An 11,752-nucleotide genomic window follows, 5' to 3' on the forward strand; every position below is an offset into this window, starting at 1 on the left:
TAACGTATGCTATATAAAGATATATTATAGATATCAATTACTGTGCCTTTATTAAAAATGTAAAAATTCCAATAAACGCATTACGTATAAGATCATATGTTCACCACGTATAGATGTAACAAAATTAGACCTATGGAAACCTATTTATTGTCAGTTCAGGTATTCTGCATTCCCCCCTCTGCCAATGCAATGCATAATGACAAAGAGGTGTTTAGAAAAGTGCTGTTTTGTTGCAGGCTGCAATTGAGTAACGTTACCTTGGGAGAAATATAATAGATAATTAAAAAAGGGGTCCATTGCCCAAGGGGACTTCAGTACCCTATCCTGTGCCGTATTTAAATATATTAATGTCCATGTTAATTTTCAACTACCAATAATATCCCATGTTTTCAACCAAAAGTTTTTTTCTCAGTTCACACACTCAAAAGAATGTATAATGGTGGCACATATGTGCATTTCTATACTTTTTTGAAATAATTGTTTTAAACATGCTTTGTTTGTTTTGGCACACTGGCTATGATATGGTGTGATCTGTAAGAGGTTTACAGACGGCGCACATTCATCATGGCGAGCGTTGCATCAGCCACGAGCGCACCATCATCTCATTCTTACAAGGTAAAAGAGCGCGCGCTCTTCATTGGCGTTTCAACCTTCATGTGTCTGATAAATATGTTTAAACCCCGTCATATTTTACATACAACCGCCGCCGCGTATGACTGAAAATGCACGCTCGTTGTTTAAACGAGAGATTAACAAAATCTCTCTCTCGTTCGCATTTTCAACGCATTATTCTGTATTGTATTGAAATAAATAACAACACAGGAGTATATTTTGTTATATAGAAAATATGTCATGTTATATAACGTAGCCTATGTAGCCTATTTTCTCTACTGGTTATATGCATGCGTTCGTCAGATGCACGTTGTGGTTACGCGCATGATGCCGTCTATTGATAGGCATACGTCACTGGACTAGGCTAATAACATGGGGAAGCAAAGTCCTCTGTAATGGTTTTTGTTTTAGGCAAATATAAAAATATGTTCCAGTTACATTTGAGGATGTACAGGTTAAAGGCACGTACCTTACGCTATCAATAAGAAGCTATTAAGATTTTTGTATATTCATATCATTTTTTTAATTTTGTGGGTTTTTTTCTCCTTTTTTTTACCGTGGTTGATATATAAAAACTCTTTCAAGCACATTTATATGTTAATTGTTCCTTGCCTATTGTTTCTAACGGTCGCGTTCTTTTCAGACCATTAAGCAACAAATCTTCTGTAAACACTACAAGTGAAGGACACATGGAGGTGCGCCTTTGATTCAATCCATCTGATTGGTCACTAAAAACGGCTCACTCACTCAGATCATTTTTATTTCTCAACTCAAGCCACTTTAAGTTCATTCATTTCATGACCGAACGTGATGATGTCTGAGTGGGTGAGTTCATCAGGGGTGTAAAGCATAGGCCTACTTCATTGTAGCTAACTTATTAAGGTAATATTTTGGTGGAGATTTTACTGGAGCAGGGGTCTATTTTAAAAATTACAATTCTTGCTTTTACTCCTTACAGTTTAATTTAGACATCCAAAGTAAAAGGTCAAATTTAGAAGGTCATCACAACTTTCTAACTTTATTATTACACTTAAGCATTATTTTGGATAATTTGTAGGCTAATTAACTTGAGTAGGCCTGTTATTGAAACGGAATGCTTGTATTCTTGCTCAATACATTTCTAAGTCAAAAATTATACTTTTTAGTTTTTACTCATTCGTTTAGACCTCCAAGGTACAAAGTCCAAATGACACTTTGTATTTCAACAAAATAACACTTCGTGCTTGTGTGGAAACGTCTTATTCACACAGAACAGTCTTTGATCTAACGAAGTTATAATTATGCATGTTGCTAAAGACTGGGTTTGCCATTTTTCTATAAACAGCTACACTATATAAAGGTCTCGGTTTCAGTTTCAGGACTGAGGTCAGGACATTTTTGCCGTCTTGACTTCTTCAGTCTGTTTTCCAAGCTTTTTAGTTTCACTTAAGTATGTATGTTTATAGCTGGATATTTAGATTTTTAAATAGAATTACATTTTGATGATGTACATTATGAAAATGAAAGACGAACGTTGATCATTCTGGTTTAGAGAAGCCCTCAACAATTTTAATTAAATCAGTGAAGAGCATCAGCATTGAAATTAACATTCCTTTACTTTTTAAGGCATTCCTTTACTTTTTAAGGCAGGCCTACTTAAAGTGCCAGAGAACTTTAGAAATGTATCAGATTGGAAATTAAATAATCTGATTGCATATCCCAGCTTTAACTATGCCTGTTATTATATTTTAATACATGTTGAATGTTTGTTTCCTTTTAGGAGCTTGAGAATAATGTGGCTGACAATGCCTCTAGCTTTAAGGTATGGTATACTATACACATATTACAGATTGCCATACTGTAAAATACAGCACTTGCCTTAAACATGGTGTCCAGTGGCTTCATTCTGATGTTTGATTGATACTCTACACAGTTAGAAACTCTCCTCCTCAGTCAAATCTTGATTCCTCAGATAAATCCACATTTGTTCTGGTCTTATGGTCGTATCAGTGTCCACATACTGTTTCTAAAACATTCTCAACATAGCAAAGGAGCATTTTGAGTCCGAGTGTCTTGTGTTGAATTGTGGTAGACCTCTTTCATATATGGCATATTTTGGCTTTCATGACTCCAAAATGTGTACTAAGTTGGACCCCTCTTTTTGGCAGTTAGCAGAAGGGCCCTTGCTCTTCCAAGAGGTCCCGTGCTGAGTAAAACAGAATCCAGTCTCTCAGATCACTGTAAGCCCTGTCAATCAAGCTTGGCTTGGCTTTGGACATGCCCTCTGTCTCTACCTTTCTCTGACTCAGGTGGTGATTAAGGTCTTTTCAACACATGCTAAATCACACCATTGCCTTAAAGACAACATGGAATTGTCTGATATATGCTATCATACCTCAGGCTCACATAAGGAGTCCATTTATGGATGAGAGAATATCTCATATTAAAGCAGTATATAGTAACTTTGGGTCAGTTTTTTCTCTACGTTACAATTAATGGAGAGTGAAGATTCCAAGCTTCAAAATGGAAACTATACAACTTCAAAATGTGCTATATTTTAAACTCTTTAAAGTCATAGCTGTGTGTGTGGAACAGATTGAAATTTAAGTCAGTGAGTTGAACTTGAACAAATCATTCAATCCAGATCAGTTGATCTAATTAAAGTCCACAAATCAGGCATTTATATTTTAAATAGGACACACTTGAAATATACTGTATGATACTGACATATTTGCATCCTTGCTCCAGTCCCTATTCATTGTTGCTTGGGAAAGAGCAACAAGTACATTCTGCAAAATGTCTCTTTTTTTGTGTTTAAGAGACTAATTAATTTATTGAAGTGCTCGAAAAAATATGAGATTGGTGGAAATGTATATTTCGATGCATTTTACATTCAACACTGCACTCACTTTGTTCACAAAAGCCAAAGAGTTTTTCTCAATCTCTTATCATTTCCATCACTAGTTCTGCGTTCTTAGTTTTGTAAGCGTGCAAAAGTGAACCCAAATTTTTCAAGAAAATTTGAAAGTTTTGCAAGTGAACACAAAAGCCTTGAAATATAATTTTGTCCTCCAATCTCGTATCTTTTCCATCATCATGTCCTCACTGGGGCTCTGTATGATGGATCGCACTGACATTTTTGGGCGGACTATTCCTTTGAGACACAGTGCATGCTCTTAATTTAATCATTTCAAGAGCACATAGCATTAGTTGAATATCAGATGTCATTAAACAGAAATAAGTGTTTGTCTATTGATGCGGATAATCGCATTTAAGCCTCTTGAAGGGACTGAGGACTGTAGTGGATGAGGTCACAGAAGGCACTGAAGGCGGTGAATTGATGATGGCCACACTGCAGCTCTCACTACAGTGTAAACTAAACGAAATGATAGATTTTCAAGAAAGCAATGTGTCTTATCATTCTAAGTAAAAGTACTAATTATTATAGACCTGAAAACACTGTCATCGATGACAAGCACTTCTGTTGACCATTATAAATCCGCCACATGATTGCTCTCGAGACTCAGCTGAGATTACAGACGGTTGTTCAATTGGATCTAGCATATTTATAGTCAGGTACTCACAATGCACTCATAAACTGAGGTGTCAGACAGCACAGTCTTCATATTAGCACTGATTTACGAGTAAGCACCTTGAAAATGAAGCACCTCAGATATGCATTGTCTCAAGAGCTAATATTATTTTAATTGATAGTCCATGAATTAGACAGATGTCCAAAACTGCAGGGCTCAAAAAGTATTTGGACACTTAGATAGATAGATAGATAGATAGATAGATAGATAGATAGATAGATAGATAGATAGATAGATAGATAGATAGATAGATAGATAGATAGATAGATAGATAGATAGATAGATAGATAGATAGATAGTCGCTGCCTGTGCTGTGGACAGTCTCAGTTTAACAAACACAACAGTGTGCTGCACCTTTCCACCATAATCCTGGATTATAGAGGGCTGCTGAAGGAACATGTAATCCGTGAGAGTGTCTAATCTCAGGGTTTTTAGTGCATTTCCGTCAGGGAGAGAGATCCATAGAACTAAATAGAGGGATAGAGGAATGGCTTTCACAGACTGACCCTATTCTGTGTCTGTACAGATCTTGGTTGGTGTATTATGTCATCTGATGCTGATTATTTTTGGCCGCATTCTGTTTAGGCCGCAGACACAGTGACACAGTTAGCAAAGACCCATAAGCCAAAACCTGATCTGAATGGCCTGATGTTTGGGACTGTTTTCACGGACCACATGCTGACCATCGAGTGGAGTCTTGAGGAAGGCTGGCAAAAGCCGCATATCCAGCCTTTTGGGAACCTGTCCATACATCCAGGCTGTTCTGCCTTGCATTACGCTATACAGGTGTGTCCTCGCCATCTGTGTGGTTAGACATCAAATAAAATCATTTGACTTCCACGGCTATTATAGATTTATGATTTATGTTAAAATGTAAATGCGTACTGTGTGCAGCTTTTTGAGGGTATGAAGGCGTACCGGGGGCCAGATAACAAAGTGCGTCTCTTCAGACCCATGATGAACATGAAGCGGATGCAGAAGTCCGCCCACAGGGCCTGTCTGCCTGTAAGATCGACATCTCTCCCCTTTTTACTCCATCACATTCAGTATATAATTACGATAGCGACACTAAACTGCAGTTCTGTTTCTCATTTTCTTTGTTTATTTGTAGAGTTTTGATGGTGCAGAGTTGTTGGAGTGCATCAGGAAGTTGGTGGAGGTGGATCTGGACTGGGTTCCTGACTCAGACTCAGCCAGTTTGTACATCCGTCCCACCTTCCTGGGCACAGAGGTTATAGCTACACAAAACCACCATTCTTGCAATAAACTCATTATTTTCAGACTTTTTATTTAGTGTATATTTTATAAATATACTAAGGTCTGAACATGCATTTATGATTTTTTTTCAAAATTGGTAGAACGATTTTTTTGTTAATTATGTCAATCAGAACACAAATATACAAGATTTATTATTTATTTGTTAATGAATTCTGCTTAATATACCTGATTATAGTTAATTGATATCTAAAATAAATAATGATATTTAATTAATCAATATAACAATGGACATGCTTTTTTAAAATATTTTTTTTATTTGCTCTCATAGTATAACACTTGTTTAAGTTTGCTTATACATTTGTGTATTTATTTATGTATTTTTATTCTGTTGCTCTGACAATATTTTGCCACAATACAAAAATGATACATTTATTTAAATTATGTATATTTTATTTTTTTAGACATGTTTATATGTAAAAAAAACATTTTTTTTTTTTTTACAAAAAAAAAATTACAAAAGTATTTGAATGTAAAATAATAATTTATTGAATATAATGATTTTATCATTTTAACTGGCAACAAAACTGGTAATTTAGTGTAATATTATACTGTAAAAAATATAACTACAACTCCATAATATGTTCATGGAGATAAATCTATTTAGTGTTGGGGTAGTAACGCATTACAAGTAACTTGAGTCACGTAATCGGATTACTTTTTTTCAAGTAATGTTTCACCATGTTGAGAAAAAATCAGGAGTAAAATAACACATTACTTTTCTAAAAAAGTTACTAAGTAACACGATTAGTTACTTTTTAAGGGAGTAACGCAATATTGTAATGCATTACTTAACAAAGTAAACTTTTCCCAACGCTGAATCCATGACAGATATCAATTAAAAAACCTATACTTTTGCATTACATGAACACATGAAGGCTTGTAACCAATATTCTCTCTACATATGCGTGTGTGAACAGCCCACCCTTGGTGTGAAGAAGCCCTCTAGTGCATTGCTGTTCGTCATCCTCAGTCCTGTGGGCTCTTACTTCAGCACAGGAGCTAAACCAGTGTCTCTGTGGGCCGACTCTAAATACATCCGAGCTTGGAGAGGAGGGACAGGAGACTGCAAGATGGGAGGGTAAGCAACTCAACAAGAGATATTTCACTGTGTTTGTTTGTGTGTGTCTACATGACTCAGTATTTTACTACAAAACACTCATTCATAAATGAATGAAGAGCACTGTTGCACACTTATTGGCACGTTCTTACCCTTGATCCAAATCCTGCAAGCTTGGTTTAATTTTGAAAGCCTCATAGTAAACTTTCGGATTTGTGTGTGCTAGCAGCCACGTTTTAAGTCTGTGGTATTTGGCTCACGTGGCTCAAAACTTCTCACATGAGAGCAGAACTACAGTAGTTTTAGCAATGCAGCCAGTGCTTTAACAGCCTCTGAAGGGAGGATGATGCAACGGGACAATATGGTTTTGCAAGGTGAAGATCTCTGATTGTGAAGAAGATACAATGTTTGAAACCTGCATTTTTTTAGGAACTATGGAGCATCTATCTATGCCCAGTATGAGGCAGTGGATTACGGCTGTCAGCAGGTTCTGTGGCTTTATGGGGACAACCATCAGATCACAGAGGTCGGCACCATGAACCTTTTCCTCTACTGGATCAATGAGAAAGGAGGTGATGACTGTTGATAATCAAACATTTGTGAAAGGTTACTCTTTCACTCTGTGTTTTGATAGATTGCGTATGTATATTTGCTTTAACAGGCAATATAGAGTATGCGGAAGTCAAAGTATATGGAGCTCAATGTAAATTTGCAGGACCTTCAAAAGGCTACAAATCAATAATGATTTATATTCTCATTCTCTGGCTTGGTGCAGATCACTAAAGACCTCTAGTGGTCAAAAGGAAATTGACAGTTCAAAACAACTTTGCCATGTCTTTATAAGAGACACAAATGTTATTTAAGCAAACCTTTAGAATGGAAAACCTATGGATTTTTTTTTCTTTCCAGAGGAGGAGCTCGCAACACCACCTCTAGATGGAATAATTCTGCCAGGCGTTACACGGCAAAGCATCCTAGAACTTGCTCGCAAATGGGTAAAAACTGTCAAAACCATACTGTCAGATACAAAATGTGCAAAAATGTATCTTCAAGGGTACAACAGCTTGTCACTGGGGTGGGGAATTACCTTTAAAAAGGGACCACTTTGTACCTTATCTACCATTAAAATGTGCATATTAGTACCTTAGACGGAACTATACGGTTATCCGGACCACACGTGTGTCTTTTAGTCCCGTATAGTCCGTATAGTCATCCCTGATTGGTCTTAACCCCAGTGACGGGTAGGTTTAGGGGCGCGGTTAGGGGTAGGCCATCGTATGATTGGTCTTAACCCCAGTGACGGGTAGGTTTAGGGGCGGGGTTAGGGGTAGGCCATCGTATGATTGGTCTTAACCCCCGTGACGGGTAGGTTTAGGGGCGGGGTTAGGGGTAGGCCATCGTATGATTGGTCTTAACCCCAGTGACGGGTAGGTTTAGGGGCGCGGTTAGGGGTAGGCCATCGTATGATTGGTCTTAACCCCAGTGACGGGTAGGTTTAGAGGCGGGGTTAGGGGTAGACCATCGTATGATTGGTCTTAACCCCCGTGATGGGTAGGTTTAGGGGCGGGGTTAGGGGTAGGCCATCGTATGATTGGTCTTAACCCCAGTGACGGGTAGGTTTAGGGGCGGGGTTAGGGGTAGGCCATCGTGTGGTCCGGATAACCGTATAGTACCCCTTAGACTAGTAATATCTACAAACCTTTTAGGGGTAAATAAAAGGTAATACAGTATAAAGTTAATAAGGCGCAAAAATAAGCTATAAAGTTGTCTCTTTAAGGGTACTGCACCAGTGAAATGCTGTTGTACCCCTAAAGGTGTCACAGCCATAATTGGAGAGTTGTGAGGCAGGATCTTAGCTCAGCAGTCACTTTATTCACTATTTAATCAGAACAACCAGCACACAGGAAAACAGGACTAACACAACCAAATTAACAGACAAAAACCAACTGAGGGCTATTTATACACAGAAGGGAGAAAACAAGGAGCAGGTGAAATTATTATTATTATTTTGTTGTTGTTGTTGTGTTTTTGTCTTGCATATGCTTGGTTCAAATTGTTTGTTTTTCATTTTTACGAACAGGGTGAGTTTAAAGTGTCCGAGCGCTATTTGACCATGGCCGATCTTCAGCAGGCTTTGGAGGAAAACCGAGTGAGGGAGATGTTTGGTTCTGGAACAGCTTGTGTCGTTAGTCCAGTTGGCAGGATCTTATATCAGGGAGAGGTGAGTTTAGTTTGTTTTGGATGGTAAGAGCACCGCACGCTAGTTCATTATCAAAATATGTAGGCGAATGAACAGATATCCACTTCTGGGTCAAAAACTTGGCCAATTTTTTTTTTCACATGTTTTTCTTATACTAATCTCCTGCCCATTAGAATCTACATATTCCATGTGAGGGAAGCCTCCCTCCACTTGCCTCCAGACTGTTAAAGGAGCTCACAGATATTCAGGTAAGACAACACACACACACACACACACACACACACACACACACACACACACACACACACACACACACACACACACACACACACACACACTACAATGTTTTATAGCCCTATATAATGTATGTTAGTGTTATTTGTAACAGTATACTATTTAGTAATCAATATTGTAATCAATATTGCACAAGTAAAACATATCTCCTCTCTGGTTATGTCTTGAGCTGCATGGTTGATAACACTTTCTTCAACTTGGCTTAATGACCTCAGTGCATGCGCTCTTAAAAGCAAAATAAATTAATAAAAATCAGTGAAATAGAAATAAAGCTAAATGGACTGTCATTCTGTGTTATATTAACTGGAAAACAAATACATTCATACTTGGTTAGTTTAGAAATTGTGTCTTTTCAATTACAGGAATTTAATTATTTTACTGCCATGCATGGGGATATTTTGATTAGATTTTTCCTGTAGTTTGCAGTTTATTTATTTATTTATTTATTTATTCATTCATTCATTCATTCATTCATTCATTCATTCTGCTTAATATACCTGTTAATATTTAAGTAATATATAGGCTAATAATAACAAATAATAATAACAATAATAATTGTTCATTTGTTGTGCTGGTCATCATGAACCACCCAAAAATGGTGCCTAAAAATTGTGCTGCTTCTCCCACGTGTGGTGAAATGGAAGAATTGGGACATTTTTGGTTTTTCAAGTTTTTAATTTAATGTATTCTCGCAAACAACTCTTAACAAGAATAATCTTTTTTTTTTAATTAACCCCACTTTTCTATACCTCCATCCCAACCCATGTGGGACAAATAGAATTATGAGGTTTTGGGTGTGTTATTTTGTTTTCATCGTTATAACATATTTGCCTTGTTGCAGTATGGACGGACCCCCAGTGACTGGTCTTGCGTCGTATAAAGGAACCTCACTGTTGTCAACGTACACAAGCTCTTCAACACATTTTAAAACATGCACATTATACAACAAAAGTTTTATTTGTGGATACATGGAATAATTACCTGCCACGTAGATGTATTTTTTGTTTTGAACAAAGTTTACCAGCTAACTAAAATCAAGACTTGCAATATTGTGTTGCTCTTTATCAGACTTCACCACTCAGATGCCTCTATATGGTCACATGTTCTCAATACAGTTTATTCTAATAATCAGTAATCAGCAAATAACAGTTTGTGACCAGCTGTTTCGTTAATAATATAGTTGAGATGTATGAGATATTTCCTCACTGTATAGTTTATTGATGCTGTTGATAATGTGATAATATGCCATTTCTGTCGTATTGCACAAGCTCTTTAAATTTCTGAAAGACATTTATAGATATTTTAAGAAAGTGTGTTTTTGTGGTAGAACTTTATTTTTAAAGAAATGTCGATGTTTAATGTGTATACCACCAAGAAATGTTTATGCTGTAATGTTTAATTGTAGCTGATAATAGTGATTATTACAGCTATTGTGTTTAAAACTCTTCCAGTCTATGTGCACAAGCTTAGAGTTGTATTATATTTGATGGAGAACATTTTTGCACTCAAAAAAGGGAACCTTAAAATCCACATTATATTTGTTTGTAGATGTTTATGATCAAACAAAGTGATCCCTCATTTAATACGAAATATAAATAAGATTTTAACCGTTACATAAGCACAAATAAATTAAATGATAGACATTTAGAGATGCGTAATATACTATAGATATAGTATTGAGTATTTTGTGATGTGATACCAAGAATATATATAAAACATGAATGCATCATAACATTTGTTTGTTTGTTTGCTTAATATACCTGATAATATTGAATTAATGTATAAAATAATAACATTTAATAAAATATATTTATAATACAGTTTTTTTTCGATTGCTAAACGACAGTGAGCACAACTGGAGCTACATGTGCAAAACTCTAACTACAGTCTGCACTACCAACAGTCACCTGAGCTAAACAGTTCACATCACCTGCAAAACTCATTCCAAGCAACACAACTCTTAACACATGACTCAAAACAGGCTCAGTGCAGCCAAACACTATACACAACCCTCACTGAGATAACACACACTGTCACTCAGAACACACTGAGAGGAGAAACACTAGCATCAAACACCAATACAGAAAATACAAACTTTTCATCTTTACAGTTTGAACAATTTCAGTGACTTCATACAAAGTAATATTTTCTTCAAAGAAAAGAGTGACATTCACATGAATTATTAAAATTTTTAGAACATAACAATTATTTAAGGTAAATGAAAATTAGCAGTTTGCTTCAATAGTCTGTAGTAATTTACGGAATTACAGTAATGAGAAAAAAAAGGTAGAAACTAAAAGTGCATACTGTAATTCGAACAAATAATTGAGGGGCTAATCCTGCCTCTCTCTAGCATCAGGCCACAGGTTTTCATCAACATCACATCTAATGTTCTCTCTTGCCATGCACCTGTGGAAGAACCTTCTGGAGTGCCTTATCCATCCCTGGCAGTCCTCTGGACTCTTGTCCTCACATCCGGCACGCATCCGCCCTCTCCCTGCCACCCTTCTCCCTCCACGAACCCGTCTTCCTTGTTCCATTTCCAAAATTAGTCTTTCTGAGCTCTACCTATATATATATATATATATGTGTGTGTGTGTGTGTTCACTAACAAGTCTAAAACAAGACACCTTCTTAGCCTTTCAGCTGAAATTGCAATCAGCAGTGTTTGAAAGGCACAAGGTTGAAATCTATTCTGTTTTGAATGTGTGGTTCACAGTTTTGACAGCAGTGTGTTAG

The 11,752-nt window shown here is 36.7% G+C and overlaps 1 protein-coding gene across 2 annotated transcripts; it reads left to right on the plus strand.

The window, feature by feature from the left end:
- The first annotated feature begins 500 nt into the window (after positions 1–500).
- bcat1 (branched chain amino-acid transaminase 1, cytosolic) lies at positions 501–10,833 on the plus strand. Of its 2 annotated transcripts, none has more exons than XM_082166196.1 (11): positions 501–615; positions 2,372–2,413; positions 4,770–4,970; positions 5,079–5,189; positions 5,296–5,415; positions 6,380–6,540; positions 6,949–7,091; positions 7,429–7,514; positions 8,600–8,740; positions 8,893–8,967; positions 9,855–10,833. In XM_082166196.1, exons 1-11 carry the CDS (start codon positions 565–567, stop codon positions 9,891–9,893), a joined length of 1,170 nt encoding a protein of 389 aa, XP_082022322.1. In that variant the 5' UTR covers positions 501–564; the 3' UTR covers positions 9,894–10,833. The 2 variants fall into 2 exon arrangements, with proteins under 2 accessions (XP_082022322.1, XP_082022323.1); XM_082166197.1 differs by lacking the exon at positions 501–615 and adding an exon at positions 734–1,437.
- The last annotated feature ends 919 nt before the right edge of the window (positions 10,834–11,752 follow it).

The sequence above is a fragment of the Leuciscus leuciscus genome, assembly GCF_965113295.1.
Source record: "Leuciscus leuciscus genome assembly, chromosome: 4".
NCBI lineage: Eukaryota > Metazoa > Chordata > Actinopteri > Cypriniformes > Leuciscidae > Leuciscus > Leuciscus leuciscus.